This window comes from Gouania willdenowi, chromosome 12 (genome assembly GCF_900634775.1).
Source record: "Gouania willdenowi chromosome 12, fGouWil2.1, whole genome shotgun sequence".
Taxonomy (NCBI): domain Eukaryota; kingdom Metazoa; phylum Chordata; class Actinopteri; order Blenniiformes; family Gobiesocidae; genus Gouania; species Gouania willdenowi.
Window position 1 is genome coordinate 11,333,919 of NC_041055.1, and position 19,362 is coordinate 11,353,280.

The 19,362-nt window shown below is 38.6% G+C and overlaps 1 protein-coding gene across 5 annotated transcripts in view; it reads right to left on the minus strand.

Annotated features, from left to right (window-relative positions):
* Positions 1–19,362, minus strand: part of rab27b (RAB27B, member RAS oncogene family) — a 106,053-nt gene that overhangs the window by 13,962 nt on the left and 72,729 nt on the right. For all 5 annotated transcript variants that reach the window (XM_028463026.1, XM_028463025.1, XM_028463027.1 and 2 more), the window contains 2 exons: positions 11,333–11,504; positions 1,080–1,168 (listed from right to left, as the gene is read on the minus strand). In XM_028463026.1, coding sequence (XP_028318827.1) covers positions 1,080–1,168; positions 11,333–11,485 — 242 coding nt within the window. In that variant the 5' untranslated portion in view covers positions 11,486–11,504. The remainder of the gene's footprint in view (positions 1–1,079; positions 1,169–11,332; positions 11,505–19,362) is intronic.

A 19,362-nucleotide genomic window follows, 5' to 3' on the forward strand; every position in this document is an offset into this window, starting at 1 on the left:
TATAACACCAAATCGTCTTATCCATACTGTCAATGTGATTATTTTTAATCAATATACGCTCAGCTGTCATTTTTAAGCCTGTAAACCTACTGTACAGACAGTTACCTTTAATGCACAATAAAATCAGTTTATTGCCCTTTTATTTGGATACACTTTCTGTAACTGCATCAGAGTTTTCTTAATTCCACATTCTGATATTATTAGTTGACAACTTGACATTCAATAAATTTGGCTTTATATTCTGGGATGAAACTTCCTAATATATAATGTTGTGTATCACTTATTTTGCTACCAAATCTACTTAAGATGTCATTTTGAGTGTGGTGTGTTGAATGAATGAATAAATAGCATGTGTCCAATTCATCTCTTCGATTTAAAATAAAGTCCATTAAAATATTGCTCGAGTGAAAGTACTGAAGTAATAGTAAAGTCACACAAAATCTCAACCATAATTTTGATTATCATACGTGTAAATGACAGTGTTGTACAATGTGTCACGTTTATAGTACTCTTGTATGTTGGGTGTGGGATACATATGTATGTGTATATACGTATATATGCATATGTGTGTATCCATAAAATGAAGAGTCCGTCCTTAAGACTGCTCTACTGTAAAGTGTCTTGAGATACCATTGGTTATGATTTGGCGCTATACAAATAAAAGATTGATTGATTGATTGATTGATTGATTGATTGATTGTACACTGTGAGGTGTATTCACTGTGCAGTTATTCAAAGAATGAACCAAAAGCTGTTTAAATGGCTCAACATTTCACAAATAAAGGTACGTCTGAGTTAAGAAATGGTACTTAGTAACAAACAGTGGAGTAAAATGTAAGATATTTTTCTTTCAAATGTAGTGGAGGGAAAGTAAGAAGTATCCCCCCAAATGTAATACTCAAGTAAAGTACCGATACTACTACTTAAGTACAGTACGTAAGTACTTTGTTACTGCCCACCACTGTTTGTAACACACAACATTTAGACTTGATATCACTGAAGCTTTGAGTGGTCATCCACACTCTGACCTAAAGCCAATAGTTGAGGATGAGCAGAGACAAGAGTAAAGTGTGTCCCACCTCTCCTGTCCAGCAGTGTCCCAGAGCTGGAGGTGAACCTTAAAGGTTTTGCCCGTGGCTGTCCCATTGGGGTTGGATGCTGTGTAGACCTACGATGAAAGAAATTACAGGTTTAACAGGATGATCATTCATACATGTATGTATATATATATATGTATGTATATATATATATATATATATATATATATATACTACTTGTGAAGGTGCCACGTTTCACATTTTTGCATCATTTTCTGTGAAAAGAAAATTTTTTATTGTGGCAAAACCTTTAGCACAGATGAAGCAGGAATCTTATTCTATTCAAAAAGCTTCAAGCATTCTTTGCACCTCTGATTCCCAGATTAGAAACTGTCACTTCTAAAAAACACTCTTAAAGGTTCACACTGTGCATGTTAACAGCAGTAAAGTTAGTCTCAAAAGTGTCATGTCAGATTTCCACACCATCTTTAATTACAATACTTCAATGAATTGAAGTGTGGGTTTAACAAAACCTCAGACCTGCCTTTGCGACACAACATTCAGGTTGTTTAGGTAGTAATGATGGTCAGTTTAGAGATGCTAAACCAAGCATTAGCAACCTTTTTTTAAACTGTGAAATTGTACCATGTTTTTCAATGTGCATAGCAGCTAAAGCAAACAAGGTGCTGCAGTTCAGACAATGTCAATTAACATTTCAAACCTTATAATGTAATCCAATGACCAATGATGATTCTCAACATTTCATTGAGATTAAACAGATTTTTCAAACTACTTTTAACTTAATTACCCTTTTTTTCCACTAACATAACTAACAAGTCTAATTCATTTTATGAATTGACTCTGATTGTCTAGGTCTGGTGGCCAGAAAGAGGAATGGATCTCATACTTCACAGGTCACAAGGAGGCTTCCCACAGGGGTAAACATGTATTATTTTTTAAATATCATGTAAAATAATACTTCCTTTGTCTGGGAGGTTAACAACAATTAGAAAATGCAACTCACGTTTTCAAAAGATACCAAAAAAAGGCAGCGTGACTTCTTGTTCCGTGTTGCTTGGCTAAGCTTGATTATTAGTGCCCGTATTCACAAAGCTTCTCAGAGCGCTCCAAACTTAGCCTAACAATTCCTAGTAAGGAACCTTAGCTTAAAAGAGATTCAGGAAATGTCTGAGAGCAATTCTGAGCAAGGAGGGACAGACACCTTTATCTTACTGAGGAGTGTGGTTGGCCCCGTTGCTGGGTATGATGCAGTCTTCTAAAAGCTGTGCTTGGTTGTTACAGAAAGGAAAACAGGGAAAAAAGCACTCTGTGCTCCCAGTAATGAATGGAGAGTGAAATTAATGGATCATAATTGGACTGCATTAAGAAATGAGTAATCATGAAAATAATTTAATTCAGCAAAATTAAATGAATTTTTACACAGTTTAAAAATAATTGAAACTTCATTGACATGCAGATTATTATATTGATTGACTGATTGTTAACTGTCCATGTTGGCAATTTTAATGCTTGCTTTATGTATTCAATATTAATGGTGGACACAGACGCAGTTGTCATTGAGTACTGTGATTGCTGGCGCTCTTAAAAGCGAAATAAGAGTATTACATGGGAAACTGAGTCCTGATCAGGACACAAAGGAAGAGGCAAACCTGGGAGCGCTTCACTCTGATCATCAATGTGTTGTTCCCTCTCCAGTGTGCACAAGCAAGGAGTGTGAGAAGCACTGTTACCTGCTGTATTCAAAGCAAGGACAGAGATTACAGCACAAGTACAAAGGAGCGAACAAATCCCGCAAACAATACAAGGCTGTGAAAGCGCTGTAATGGTCTGACTGAGCACTCTGCTATTACGTTATGCTGTGTGGGAAAAGTCAGAATCAGAATCTTTTTATTACCAAGTAGATTTAAAACAATACAAGGAACGTGACTTGTAGATGGTGCAAAAAACAAACACCAACCAGAAACAATAATAATAGTAATAATAATAATAATAATACGTTAGCGTTTTATTAAATCACTGTCATTAAACAGTTAAAAGATCTTAAAATTTGACAACTTTTAAGATTTTTCTAAGAGTGATGTCACTAAGAGCTACTTTTAGCCTTAGGATGCTTTGTGAATACAGGCACAGGGCTCTCAAAATGTTTTAAAGCATCTCAAATCATAAAGTCCAAAAATATACAAATGTAAGATTATCTCTTCACAAGATTTAAAATGCCCTGAATTAAGTTTTATTTGTAGTTGAAATTGCTGCCTGGTATGAGTTTCAAGTTGTCACTCCAACTTATGAACCCAGACTATGTGATTTGACTCTCGTCTGTGAGTAAAACCTAGCAGCCAAAGAACAGCCGGAAATGAACTCTTTATGCACAGCAAAACGTCAGCTCTTAGCTCCTCCTCAATAGTGTGATATACATCACAACTACTGTATCGTTTTTTCTCCAAGAACCCACATATGCTTCAGAAGAGGAAAGGATGAGCTACCACAGAAACTTCTGTGACATTCTTCTGAGGGCATCCCAAGGTGCTATCACACTACACTCACCGCGCACCGTGTCCAGCTGACACATGCTGGGATCTGTTCAGTGTTTACTATCTCAGGTCTGGTATGGAGAGTCACCTTGCCCTAGCAAGGTGCATAACTGTGATCATCAAAGCACTCGTGAATTTATGATTAAAGAACCATGACTTAGCCTCCTGTTTTTATGATCATATTTAATAATTTCTATACCTGGTACATAGGGATAGGTACCAAATTCAGTACTTTTTAGGCCGGGCTACCAGACTCAAAACACCACTCACTTTGTTCTTCTTGTTGTTGTTGTTGTTGAGTACACTAATTAAAATCACTTATCCTCTGTTATTCATGAAAGGATCAGGCAGAAATTCGGTAGGTATAATCTATGAATGTGTACGTATTGACGCTTAGAGCCCGATATTCGATTCAAAGAAAAAAAATAGAAAGTCGATTCCTCATTTATTTGCGAGTCAAATATTACGACGGTTTGTGTTACCAAATCATTGGCATATACAAATATATAAATGGGGAGCGTTACCCCGTACATGTCATAGGGGCTCCAGGGGGCCCCATTTTTCAAATGACTACTCCTCCATTCATTTTCGTTAGTTCGGAATGCAATTTGGTATGAATACTATTTTTTTTTTTTTTTTTTTTTTTAAATGGGGCCCGGGGGCCCACCCCCCATTTCCAGTAATTAATTATGGGAACATAGTCGTGTCATACTGTATATGGTTTCAACAGTAATTCAACATAGATTACAATAATGCCTCACACAGTTTGATTAGTTTACTGTGACAGTTGGTGGCACCGAATCATTGACAAATACCAATATATGAATGAGGCCCATTACTTCATATGTGCCATGGGGGCACCAGGTGCCCCCAATTTAAAATGACTACTCCTCCGTTAATGCTCGTAATTTGACATGAATATTCTATGAGCGGAAGAGCCTCTCGGTGACTTTTCTGAGTCATTTGACTGAATTCTCGGCAAAGTGGTACGTGCTATTCGGCACAGAGACACCCCGCGGGCCTGGCCGTAGTTTATTAAGACTTGGTTAGGTGCCAACCAAATTCTTGGTGCCGATTCACGTCAACCAAATGGTACTAATCAAATGTTTTGATACCTAAACATATCCTTGGGACTGTGAGGGAGTGGAAGAGTTAGCCATTTCCATGCAGGACCTGAGCACAACATTGCGCGCACAAGAACGTAATGACATCAGTCGCTGCAGGTTCAGCAAAGGCTGATAAAAAAGTGGTCGAAAGTATGGCTCCTCTTTTTAAATTGCACCTGCTGGACTTTGACGAATAAACATGACTGGTATAAATGTGCACTTCAATCCGGCACTTGACAATCATTTAATTTACTCCCCAGAACAGCTTGCTGTGCCGGCCGGAAGAGAGTTGGAGATCAAGCTGCTAAGGCAGGCGACGCTGGGACTAAGTCTGAAGCCTCCATTAGCAGAGCGCAGAGATATTTCCTGATTATGTGGCCATCGCAAAACCCACTGTTGCTTAAAGCCCCTATTCCCATGTGCACAGCAGAGGTGGGCACACACACACTCCTGTGTCCACCAACCCTCTGAAACAGACAGAAATGACTCTGAGGTATTGGGCCACCTCGCATCGCTCTTAAATCAGACTCTCCCTTCACCATGTTGCTGCACAGGCCAAATATCCAAAACAAGCTCCTCCACACACAGAGATACTAACAGCAGATGCTGACTCTACTTTCACCAATGTGCACAAATGAGTGAACGAGTTAAATGCTCATACTATAGAGCCCTGTCACGTAGAGCTGCTTTTTAACTTGTGCAATATTGAGAAAAAAACACTGTATAGTTGTAGTTAAGGGTTTCATTTCATTATACAAACAGTTGGGTGTTGTTTTGATATATTTTTTAAAGTTTATTATTATGATTTTGAGAGAGAAATGTGATAAATTGGAACATTGAGATTTATTATCTACTGTTATTACACAAAAGTACCAAAAATCGGTAGCATTGAGTACTGACACCAATTCACAGATTGTGTTAATTTGGTAATAAATGTGACATGAGAAAACCAAAATATGTTAATTGAAGTAATAAATAAAGTACTCCATGGTTCAAATAACAAGATCAGTATCATAACAACTTTGTGTTTAAAAACACCTATAAATGCTTTTGTTATTGGTTTTGGCCAATAAACTGCACCTTGAATTAGAAACATGGCTATTGGCTCCTGAAGCATCTATTCTATTGTGATTAGGAGTCAGACAAACACTACTGCTTCAAGACAACACTAATTTTATCATGGAAGTAGCAGTGTAATTCATAGCTACAGTCAGCTGTTTCAAATACTTACAGGAGTCGCTCTCTGCAGAGACACAAGTCGCTTTCTTCTCCTCCACAGAAACCACAGAAATAATCAGTTTCAGAGGTTAATCCATAGTTGCCCTATAGCAACAGCGCAATGAGGCGTAAACAGTTCATCCAATGGAGCAGGGGTCACCAACATTTGTGAAACTGTGAGCTACGGCCAATAGATGGAGGTGTGATTTTGCAATGAACCTAAATAAGCAAACACAAGTAAGAGTGTTTGTGTGCATCACTCTTTGTATTCGAACTGAATTTCTCCAACAAAGTGTCGATTTACTTCACCATTACTTGGATCAGTGGAGACGTTTTTCATGCCTGCACCAGATTCTAACCACAATCACAGTGCTGCACTCCTACTTAGAGATATTTGACCAAACCCGGAGGTGGGCTTAATTTCTATCTTTTTACCATGGACTCTGGTCATTCGTTATGCAGTGAAGGTGATTGTTTCAATCAGCGAGGAGATAACGCACAAATGTTTGCTGTGGAGGTAAATGGATAACTGTCCTCTGGTACATTAATAAATTGTGTTATAAAATGCATAATTTGACTAGTTTTTTGACTCTGTGTTGCTGTGGTCACATATGTAGAAGCAGCTCTCAGAGCTGTGTGTGTTGCAGCATTAAACCGGTACGTAGCATCTGTAGCTTAGCATGAAGCTGCTTGTCATGTTTACAATTATCAAATAAAGCTGAATTATTAAAGAAACTTGTCTACATGTGGGCGCCACACATAGATGTGACTAGTGTAGTAGCAATGGGTTCAGGATTAAAGAGAGATCATCCTTATTCTGGTTCAGGTCGTATTCTGACGATATGGGCTGGGTCAGGTCTTATAGGTCTGATTAAAGCTAACATCTGAAGCCGCAGTCCACATGCCCGTAACACAGAAAGTAATGCACATGCGCATAACACAGAAATGATCGTTTCCCTGTTTACATGGACAAGGAGGGGGTAGCGTTTTAAAAACTACCACCCAAAACGCCATTTTCATGTAAATGAACCGCCAAATCGCAACAAAACTTTCAAAACTTTTGCATTTTCACTAGAAAATGTTCTTGTGTAAACAGGGCCTTAGAGACTTCTAAAATTTAAATGGTCATAACGTATTCAAATATTCTTTGATTTCGGTGTGTAACATCACTGGAAAGCTTAAAAACCACACTTTCAGAATCTGTAATAACTCAAAACACCCCCCAGCTGACTGGTTTATAGTTTTCTGATGGCATGTCACATTTCAATAAAATGGGGTAAAAAAAAACTGTTGTTCTCCAAAAAAACTACCAAATCTTAGTTGATAACTTTTAAAACAAGAACAGATGGGCACAATATGACAAGGCATCGTCAAGTTCTACAGTGCACAGCCAAGAGGCATCATAATTATTACACAGAGCAACTCTGCCTCTCAAAAGCTAAGAAAGATGACTCTTGTCTTCTGCTTTCATCTAATTTTAGACAGAAGTGGGTGGGATATTAATGCTTTCTTTCTCGTTCATACAGAAAGACAAAACTACAGAAAGGAAAAATTATAAATCCTAAGGAGTCATGCTCAGAGATGCAGTCCTAATTAAAATATTGTACCATTTCTATACATTCCTGCATTTACCAGTAATCAACTATAACTTTATGATGGCATAAAAGTGAAGAGCAAAACAGTCATTATTTTTTTATTAGAACTTTTTCAGTCGGTGGGTTATATTAGCTGTAACTATTGAGTCAATTGACAAGAACCACATTGTCATGGTTTGTTTGTAAGAATTTAAAATGCTGGCAAAAAAACTGTCTTTTGCCCCATTTTCTTTCTTATTGACAGCTATAAGCCTTCAAACATTATGCTGACTTATTAAGAGCAAAGTGCAAATTTCAGGATTTTATTAACTGATCAGATAAAAACAACGGCAACATGTTTTAAATAATTTGCTAATTAAGAGGCAAAGTTGAACAAAAGCAATTTTCAAAAATCTAAATTGAGTTTGGGAATAGTAACTATCAATAATAACTGATACTCAAGTCAGGTTTGTTCAGTGTTTTATGGTTGGTTGTCATAAATTTGACTAAATTCATAGAGGAGGCTGGAGTACTGTAATATCTGTAAATGTTTGTCTGTCTGTCTGAATAAACTTGAAAAAAATTCACTAGAAGGTCCATGTTAGATTCCAGCAGAGAGTAAGCATGACCACAAATATTAATCCCTAAACAAGACCCTCAACCTAAAACTGGTCCCTGGAGCGTCCAGAATGTTGTGGCAGCACACTTTTATACCTCCGGGAAAATGGGTGAAATGCAGAGCCAATAACTTCACTGTAAAGTGTTCTATGAAGGAGAACATTTATAACATGTTTGTATCTGTGAGACTGTGTTAAAAATGCTGATGGTACAGTTTTAAACATTAACGTGTGTGTATGGTGCAGCTGGTGTAAATGCATTATTTATAATAGCAGCTAACAGAATGTAAAATGTATTTCTCTGATAGCATTAACAGTGATCAGGATTTTGTTCAACCTTTAAAGTAATTTTTGATTTTGATTTGTTTTAATTTTCATTTTAATTCGTCAAAAATGTAACTTTTATTGAAAAAGCTAAGAATTGTGTATCTTCTTCTTCAAAACTCATGAAAATAATGTATACTGAACAAAAATATAAATGCTTTTACTCCCATTTTTCAAGAGCTGAACTCAGAGATCTAAAACATTTTCTACATGCACAAAAGACTATGATCAGTCTATGGCTGCGTCTGAATAGTCCCTCCTATCTCCTTACCTATCCACTTTTCCAAAACCCCGTGGATGATGTCATGGGGGTTAAGGAAAGTGTTCGGAAAGCCGTTAGGAAAAAGTGATCACGTTTGTTTAGACGATCAGAAGCACTTCCACTAGGTGACGTAATAATCCGACTGCCGCGTCTCCCTTCCTCAGAACATTAAACACTTCCGGGGGTTAAAGAACAGTAGAAAGGAAAAGAGATGGGAGGGACTATTCAGACGTAGCCTAAATCTGTGTTTGTGAGCACTTCTCCTTTACAGAGATAATCCATCCCACCTCACAGGTGTATCAAGATGCTGATTCGACAGCATGATTATTGCACAGGTGTTCCTTAGGCTGGCCACAATAAAAGGCCACTCTAAAAATGTTCAGTTTAATCACACAGCACAATGCCACAGATGTCGCAAGTTCTGAGGGAGCATGTAATTGGCATGCTGACTGCAGGAATGTCCACCAGAGCTGTTGCCCATGAATTCAATGTTTGTTTCTCTACCTTCTGCCTTCTCCAAAGGCCTTTCAGAGAATTTGGCAGTACATCCAACCGGCCTCACAATCGCTGACCACGTGTAACCACACCAGCCCAGGACCTCCACATCCAGCATATTCACCTCCACGATCATCTGAGACCAGCCATCCGGACAGCTGCTGCAAAAATCAGTTTGCATTACCAAAAAATTTCTGCACAAACTGTCAGGAACCGTCTCAGGGAAGCTCATCGTTGTCCTCATTGGGGTCTCGATCTGACTACAGTTTGTCATTGTAACCAACTTGAGTGGGCAAATGCTCACATTCAATGGCATCTGGCATGTTGGAGAGGTGTTCTCTTCACAAAATAATCCCGGTTTTCACTGTTCAGGGCAGATGGCAGACAACGTGTGTAGCATCGTATAGGTGAGCAGTTTGCTGATGTCAACATTGTAGATGGAGTGGTCCAAGGTGGCAGTGGGGTTATGGTATGGGCAGGTGTATGTTATGGACAACGAAAACAGGTGTATTTTATTGATGGCATTTTGAATGCTCAGAGATACCGTGACGAGATCCTGAGGACCAGTGTTGTGCCATTCATCCGTGACCATCACTTCATGTTGCAGCATGAAAATGCACGGCCCCATGTTGCAAGGCACTGTACACAATTCCTGGAAGCTGAAAACATCCCAGTTCTTGAATGATCAGCATAGTCACCACATGTCACCCATTGAGCGTGTTTGGGATGCTCTGAATCGGCGCATACGACAACGTGTTTCAGTTCCTGTCAATATCCAGCAACTTTGCACAGCCATTGAAGAGGAGTGGACCAACATTCCACAGGCCGCAATCACCAACCTGGTCTACTCTATGCAAAGGATGTGTTGCACTGAGTGAGGCAAATAATGGTCACACCAGATACTGACTGTTTTTCTGAGCCCCCCCCCGCGTTTACATTTTGGTTCAGTGTAAAATGTGCAACCATATATTTTACAACAGCAATAATAAAGGTTTACTATTAGATATTTAAGCCAAAAAACCTGAGAAACATTGCCCTAATGTCATAATATGGATTATCTCAGGATTATTAAAAAAAGAAAAACCGTCCTTGTTTCAGGTTGTTGAGACCAATGGTTCTCAAACTTTTTTGGCTCAAGTACCCCCTTTCTTTTATTTCTGAATCCAAGTACTCCCTTTATATGAGTACAACATTTTGCATAGAATACTATGAAAAAACAACAATAGAGCATAATGATGGAATGAATGAGTGATATAGAATCTCCTTTTGTAAATCAGTCAAAAGAAACAGAAATACATCTATTCAGGAGGCACTAAATACTATCATTTTTAAAATTTCTGGTTATCTCCTTAATAAGCATTATAAAATCTCATATTTTTAATGTTTTTATTTGTTAATTTTCCACTCTCTGTCCCAAGTACCCCCTGTAGTGCAATCGCGTACCCCCATTTGAGAAACACTGGTTTAGACTGGTGTCGTGTCCAAACAACACAATCTTCTCATCCAGACTGGTAAGAAACACTGCTTTATGAGACCTCTGCATTTATCCACTGCTATATTTCTTAGTTTGATGGATTTCATTTGTTGTGCAACGTCCCTTTCCACCGCTGTGAAGCCAGGCTGTGTCCTCTGTCAAACTACTGCCGATAGGTCAGCAGCCCCCTACAAAGCCTTGACCTTCCGGTTTGGCTCCAATCATTGAGCTCTAATGAATGTTGCTCCCATCTTCATCTCAACCCATTTCCCCTACATATAACATTTTGATCTCCTCAATGCGGTTTATTATGATCATGTGAAGCAAATTGCCATTCTTGTTTAACAAATATCTATTAGACTGTACTAAATCCAATTACATTTTCCAATTGGTAAAATAAGAGCTATGACTCATTTTACTAAGCTCATGTTAGAGAAACACAGCAGAGGATTCAGACCTCACCTGAGCTTTGAGGGATGAAATGAAGAAAAAGGTTCTTGACAGATGCTGTAGTTACTATGGTAACCAAGCGTTTGACACCGTGGGATATCAGAAGAGGTGTGAATAGTGGTAAAGGCTGAGAAAGATTTGTTAGATCTTTAAAATAACAAACCCTAAGAAAAATAAGACATTCACAGCAACAGATGAGGTGAGGACGCAGCTGGGGACTTACCACTCTTTTTTCCCGAAAGTCGATGCCGACTGTGGTGATGAACTTAGGGTTGAACTTGTTGTCTGTGTATCGGTACAGGAATGTAGTCTTCCCCACACCGGAGTCCCCCAGGGCAAGGAGCTTTATAAGGTAGTCATAATCCCCATCAGTCATAGTGATCACAGCAATAAACCTGTGGAAACACCAGACACAAAGGTCATGCACTACAGACACATGCACAGATACATAGAAGAAGCTTTGTTAATAACTGGCAAAGGATATCTTGTGTTAAATTTAAAAAAGCAAAGAAATGCTTTTTGCTTTCTTAAATATACAAATGCCAACATCATTTTTCAGTTGAAAGCTCAGTACACAACTGTAAACTCATTCCCAAGTGTTCTCCTCAAAATATCTTTCAGCCAGTGCAGTCAGATAAGTTACTGCTGAGTTACTTGACAAGTATTATTAAATTACTAGGCTCAATGGGCATTTTGTAGGGCTTTATATATTTTTTATATCATGTCAATTGTTTTTACACTCATTTTAAACAGAACTAATTTCAAAAACCTCATAGAAAGCAAAAAGATTTAGGTTAGGAGAAAAAGACATAAGCATGTATTTTTACAACAACAATGTTGTATTGTTTTTATCCATGAGGAATGAGTTTATAAGTTACCAGTGTAGGGGTAATGCATTCTAAGTCCCTTAAAGCTGCACTATGTAATTTTTTTTTTTAATCCTGTATTTCTAAAGCTCAGCCAATCAGAGATCTTTCTACCAACAGGGCGATCTCATGAGCTGTTTTAAGCATTGCTATTGGCTGCTCGAGCTGCTTGTCATAAGTCTATGCGCATTCACAATCTGAGAGTAGGGACAGTCCCATGGCAGATGTTCCAGCAAAAGTCTCTAATGCAGCTTTTGGCACAGCGGTTACATAGCAAAGCAGGAGGAAACAGGAAGACAGAGGTGAAGAACCAACAGAATAAAGGCACAAACGTGTTCAGGAGGAACACACTCTGCGGAGGTCCCTCTGACTTGGTTTGTGCGCGGGCTGCGCATGATCCGCTTTCAGTTTGTGCGCAGTCTACCCCACATGCCGAGTCAGAGAGAGATAGTGGTAACAAACAAGATAAATACTTGTAAACCTAAAAGAAACATTATATAAGGTGGAGACAGAGAACAGGTCCTTTTCATTTGCAGTGTGTCTGCTCTGATCAGCTGAGCTCAGGAGGCGGAGGAGCGACTGCTTGTGTGTGAGGAGCGGATGTGACTGTGAGCCTCTTCTGTCCTCACAGCAGTGAATGATACATGCTTTCATGTCTCTAAAACATCAGAAAACTAACAAGATAAAGTACCTACATTTGTCTCTATGAAGGAAAAAGTCGCAAAGAGTTCCACAAAGTGCACGTGCACGCAAGCGTTTCGTTCAGGAGGGGAGGGGGGAGCGTATAGTATAGTATAAGAGTAAAGAAACCACAAACAAGCTCATATGTGGTATGAGATAACATTTGTAGACGTTGCCACAGAAGGCCTTTTTTGCTTTCTTAAATATGCAAATGCTAACATCCAAGATGAATTTTCTGTCGAAAGCTCAATACACAACTGTAACCTCATCCCCAAGTATTCTCTTAGAAACATCTTTCAGCCAGAGCAGTCAGACGAGTTATTGCAGAGTTAATTGATGAGTATTATTAAATTACTAGGCTCAACGGGCCTTTTGTAGGGCTTTATATTTTCTGATATCATGTGAATTGTTTTTACACTAATTTTAATTACCTCATAGAAAGCAAAAAGATTTAGGTTACAACAAAAGCTGTTTTTATCCATGAAGAATGTGTTTATGACTAAAGTTACCAGTGTAGGGGTAACTCATTATAAAGTCCCTTAAAGGGGACATATCATGGTTTTAAATCCTTCCTTTTTACATATAAATCATACAGTTATGGTCTATATAAAGAGGAAGTGCAATGCTTGGGTCTGAATTCCTCATTATTATAGCTCCACAGGCCCCTTTTCTACCCCTTTTCTGATGTGCTTCTGAGAGCAACTCGTTTTGGTGCGGTCTCTTTAAATGCAAATGAGACACTCCATACCCCGCTCCCTCTTCAGGTGACACTCGGTTCAACTCCACCCTGCTCGGCCATTTTTGTAGTTTGATAGAAGAGATACGGCTATGTAGCGGCGCATAAACTTTTTATTCAGAGGTTATTTACAAAATGTCAACAACAGAAGACTTGTCCATCCAGCCTTACATGTTTGAGCCAGAGTCTGACCCAGCGGAGCGAGATGAAAATGAAGATGATGAACCTGCAGAACCCTAACAAGTGAGCTAACACAAGCACCGAGCTAACGCTAGCGCCAAGCTAACGTCACGAAATGCATTTTAATACAGTCTTTTCAAAAACAAAAAACGGCAAAATGAAATGACTAATGAAAACTTTAGACTTAAATTAAATCACGTAGGCCATATCATCAAGGATCTAAAACGAGCACACAGCGCTAACATATGAAGTCTGAAGACGGTGCAACTGCTAATGCTAACAAAACAATGACAGGGACGTCTTATCATCACACCTTTTAGCGTCATTTACAGCTTACCGAAGTGCTCTGTTCATCGTCTCCAAAGATAGAAGGAATTGAACCCTCAATCAGACAAAGTCTTTCGGCAAATCCTTCTTTATACTGGCGGAGGTTGCAGAAGCAGTCATCCTTGAAGTGCTTCGCGTGCACAAAAATGATCTTACCCACAAATGTGGGTACATTTCCATGAAAGATAAAACTCAACCAGGCACTTTGAAAAGGTTCTGATGCTGGGAGACGGTGTAATGAAGCGTGTGGGTTACAACATCCAACAACCGAACATTTTTGACTTATCCTCTCGTAACTTCGGCATCCTGGAGCTTGGACTACAAAATAAAAGCGAGAAATAAAAATGGCGGATTGCTCAAAGTGTTGGACCTGGAGTTGATGTACAAATTTGGCAGTTCCGCTGCAAATATTGTGATGTAATAGTTCAAAAAACGTAATAGAGAATAGAAAAATCAAAACAGGTTGAAAAATATGAGCAAAACAAAATATAAAGATATCTACGGAGCACCTGAAGAGACTAATTAGATTTTTTCTGTACTTCTAAGCACTCTAAATATACAACAAAATGCATTTAAGGGCTAAAAATATGGATTTAGCATGATATGTCCCCTTTAACACTAACTGCTCTCCGGGTGCTACACCATGGCTGCCCACTGATCCACAGGGATGTTTTTAATGCAGAGAACAAATTACATGTATGCAGCTCTACATGTATGACAAAGTATATTCTTATTCTTAATTCTTATGCTCTATGCAGCTCAGGGGCAGAATATTGAATGAGTGAGCCATCCCACCAGGAGTGGTCAGAAGTGTGTCACTAGAATTGAGCAAAACAAATCATTCAGTACACAAATAAAACACTTTTAGGAGCATATTTCATCATAGATCAATTTAACTTAGCATTTTTGATTAATGCGTTTATATTTTTGTTCAATATACATTGTGTTAACAAGTCTACAATACTCTAGGTTAAATATAGAGCCCCAGTTCTCTGAGTAATACGAGTGAGATGTATCACTATGGGATATACGCCTCCTCTTCTTTCCTCAGAAGCCCAATCTTATTACGCCAATCCTGATTGGCTGGTGAAATGTATTCATCCGCGACAGGTAGTCCCACCTAAGTAGAGTGGATGATACAACGCCATTCAAATAAGCAAACCTCTTCTCACTTGCTCAGCAAGAAGGGTTGTCTGGTGATACATTTCGTTCATATTACTCAGAGAACCGGGGTTATGTAAATAACCTATAGTTCTCTTTCATAACATTCATTTTGATGTCTCACAATGGGATATGGTAGCTCAAGTACTGCAGACAAGCCTATCATGAGTACACCAGCCCGCGGGGCAAGCACTGCTCCGATCAGGACATGAGAACAGCCCGTGTCACGCACGGAACAGAGACATCCAGCCTATAGAACCAGACAAAATTGAGGGGCGAGGACCGCAAAACAGACACTCCCCTGAATAGGGCCCAGGATGTAGCTAAACCCCAGAGTCAAGTGGGCACGCAAGCCCACAGGAAACTGCAGACCATGACTTGTATAAGCCAAACCAATCGCCTCCACTACCCAATGTGACAGGTGTTGCTTAATGACAGCGTCCCTTTATGTGGAAGGATCGCTCCTCCTGAAGCTCTCTGTCATATCCATATAGGCGTGTACTGGACACAACAAATGACCTCACCCTGTGAGGCAGAAAAGGCTGTGAGGTCAATAGGACAACTAGAGCCCAACACCTTTGGCACAAATAGAGGAAAACAAGAATAATCCTTGGTTTCTATTCAACACTGTAGTCAGGCTCACCAAAAGCCACAGCTCTGTTGAACACTCTATTCCTGTCAACCTGAGCAGTGACGGCTTCATCAATTTTTTTACTGATAAAATTCTAACAATTAGAAACAAAGCTAATGTCCCCACTGCAGGAGTGCTCAAAAATTTCTTAAACAAAGCAGCTCCTGAAATATCCCCAACATGCAGCTTTTATTTACATAGTTTCACTTCAATTGGTCTATCTGAACTGACCTCAATAGTTAAGTGTTTCTAAACCAACAACCTGTCTTTTAGATTCAATCCCACTGACTTCCACTAATTACCATTAATATTGTGAACTGGATTAATACATCTCTAGTAACAGGTTATGTGCTACATGGGCCTTTAAAACCATTGTAATCAAACCTCTCCTTAAAAACCTACCCTTGATCCAAGTGACTTGTCCAATTATAGGCCAATATCGAATCTCCCTTTTGTTTCCAAAATTCTTGAAAAAAATAATTGCAGGTCAACAATGTGATCATCTACATAGGAACAATTTATACGAAAGCTTTCAGTCTGGCTTTAGAACCCATCACAGCACAGAGACTGACTTAGTAAAAGTAACCAATGATCTTCTCTTAGCCGCAGACAGAGGACCCAGTCTCAGTTCTGGTGCTCTTAGATCTCAGTGCAGCCTTCGATACAGTGGATCATCATCTACTGCTGCAGAGATTGGAAAGCATTTTTTGGGATTAAAGAAACAGCGCTGGGTTGGTTTAAATCCTCCCCTATCAGGCAGAACCCACTTTGTTCATGTTAATAATCTCTCCTCAGTGCACGCCAGAGTTAATCATGGAGTTCCACAAGGTTCAGTTTTGGGACCAATACTCTACACATTATATACGCTTCCACTAGGTAATATTATCAGCGAACATAATTTAAATTTGAATTGCTATGCAAATGATACACAGCTTTATCTGTCAATGAAATCAGATGAAACCTGGATGAGCTGTAAACTTTTCCTTCTTAACCAGGATAAATTTTTCTATTTGGTCCAAAACACCTTAGAGATAAACTATCAGAGAAAATAGTGTCTCTGGATGGCATTACTCTATCACCCAGTACCACAGTAAAAAACCTAGGTGTTATCTTTGATACAGACTTAACTTTTAATTCTCATATTAAACAAATCAAAAGGACAGCCTTCTTCCACCTCCGTAATATCTCTAAAATTAAGAACATCTTGGCCCAGAGTGATGCTGAAAAACTAATCCATGCATTTCTTACATCTAGTATAGATTACTGTAATTCCCTAATGTCAGGATGTCCTAGTAACTCACTAAAAATTCTGCAGTTAATTCAGAATGCTGCAGCCAGAATCTAAGTTTAACAGGTACAAACAGGAGATAGCTTATTTCTCCAGTATTCGCTTTCCTTCATTGGCTTCCTGTAAAATCTAGAAAAGTGTTTTAAATCCTCCTGTTAACCTACAAAGGTCTACATGATCAAACTCCTGTGTATCTTACAGATAAAGATTAACCGGTTTATCAATAACCGCAGATAATTTCGGCTGTGGTAGGTTAACCGTGTGGGTTTTAGAACCCACAGTATACCACAGATATGTCTGGTGTTGCAGGAGTCGGAGCACTCTCCAGTCTACGGGCAGAGCGCAGCACTGCGCAGAGGTGTGTGTCAGCGGGAGGAGTGCAGCGCTGCGTGGAGAGCGCATCCACTCATCTCTGAATGATGGCAGAACCAGGAGCAGCACTCCCTGAGTTGCATCCACCCAGAAAACGAATAAAGTCAGCACTGTGGGACTATTATGGATATCGACCAGGGTGCAGTATGAGTCGACCGGTATCCAATATGCAAAACCCAAAGGTGCCAATACGTCCAATATGATACAACATCTTTGAGACAATCATCCCTTCCACTTTGTCCACGTAAAGGTACAAAAAGTATAAATACACTCCACTGATTAAAGTTTCTAGAAAGTGTTGCAATTTACAAGGCTGTTGTAAACCACAAGGTGAAATGAAAGTGAAAGTAAAGAGAAAGCGCTACCTGCTGGGTAAACAAAGCACACTCTGGCTGATGTAATATAAAACCAATGCATTATTATTATTATTATTATTATTATTATTATTATTATTGTTAACCATATAAAGGATAATGGAGAGTTTAGTTTTAATAACAAATTACATTTTACGGTAAATAGTATTATTACTTTTGCTAAATAATAATACAATAATTGTTCTCCTGTTTCCATGTTAAATCACCAATTTATGTATGTTAGTATTTTATGGTGGTATTTACTTAGTTTTTGTATGTTATTTATTGATTATTTAATAAATTTAAAACATTTATTTATTCATTTTGTTCCAAGTTCTAATATTAATGAAGCATTTTTAAAAGGCAAAAAAATCCATATATCTTTGTTTATTTTCATTGTGTCGATAATCGCGAATAATCGTAAAATCGCAATAATTGTAACTCAAAAAAATATAGTCATTACATCCCTAAATTGTTAGTGCCCTATTGTCTGGGCAGAACACTCCGATCTCAGCTCAACTAGTCAAGGACATTTAGTATGTCTATCGTTTTCTGTCCACTAACCCAACCAGTGGGAGCGGACGGCTGCCACCTCTAAATCTGGTTCTGCTGGAGATTTCTTCCCATAAAAAGAGGGAGTTTTTTTTTCCCACTGTCGCTAAATGCTTGTTCATGTGGATCTTATTGGGTTCTTTCTTTCTTTCTTACTATGGTCCATATATTTTGTTAAGCACGCTCAGATGACTTTGTTGTAATTTGCGCTACATAAATAAAGTTGAGTTGAGTAATCAATCAATCCATAAACACTATGCACAGGCTGAGTGATGTTTGTCCATGCATCTACACAATCAATTAAGAAACAGGTAAGTAAAGTAATTTATAATAAAGTACATTTTTAAATGCAGTAATTTGTGAAGTAATCTCACTACAATGTACAGAAGTAACTAGTAATGAATTACTTTTGACACCACGTATATATTTCAAGACGATGATTGCTTTAGTATAAAAATGGAATCCCTAAAGTATATAAACTTTGATAATGGAAATAGTTGTATTGAATCTCTAAGTCTCAATGAATCCTGTGAGATTGCATTTGAGCTAAATAGAAAGTTAAAACTAGCCCAAGATTTGGTGAAAGCTGTAATGTGTTGTAACAAATCCCTTAAAAAATAAAAAAGGCTGGCTTAAATGCTAACGTTACAGATTAATTCTACTACTTACTAAATTATGCCCACCACACATCTTGTGCATCTCATTCTTATACAGTATATAAAAACAATCCATTAAAAAAACCTGCTGTCTAGGAATGTATTTTATTGCATTCAATAAAGAGAGTTGTAAACTGGAATCTACCACATGGCTGGGAAGAACATCACATGTTTAATGCAGTCAGCTGAGAAGGCATGTATTGCACTCTGCCTTGTTGTTGTGGTTTAATACAGGCTCTCCTTACAATACCATCCTTGTATCACACTCAGGTCCAACTACAATAAATGGTAAAGGACAAGTCCAGGCACAGACAATCTCAGGCACACACATTATTTCCTTTGTCGTCAATCTGAGAAGCAAAGTGTTCGTCATGTTGTTACACATCTGTTCTCTATTACTAACCTGATCTGAATGTGGAGCAAGAGTTTTAAATGAACAGCACGTAGTGA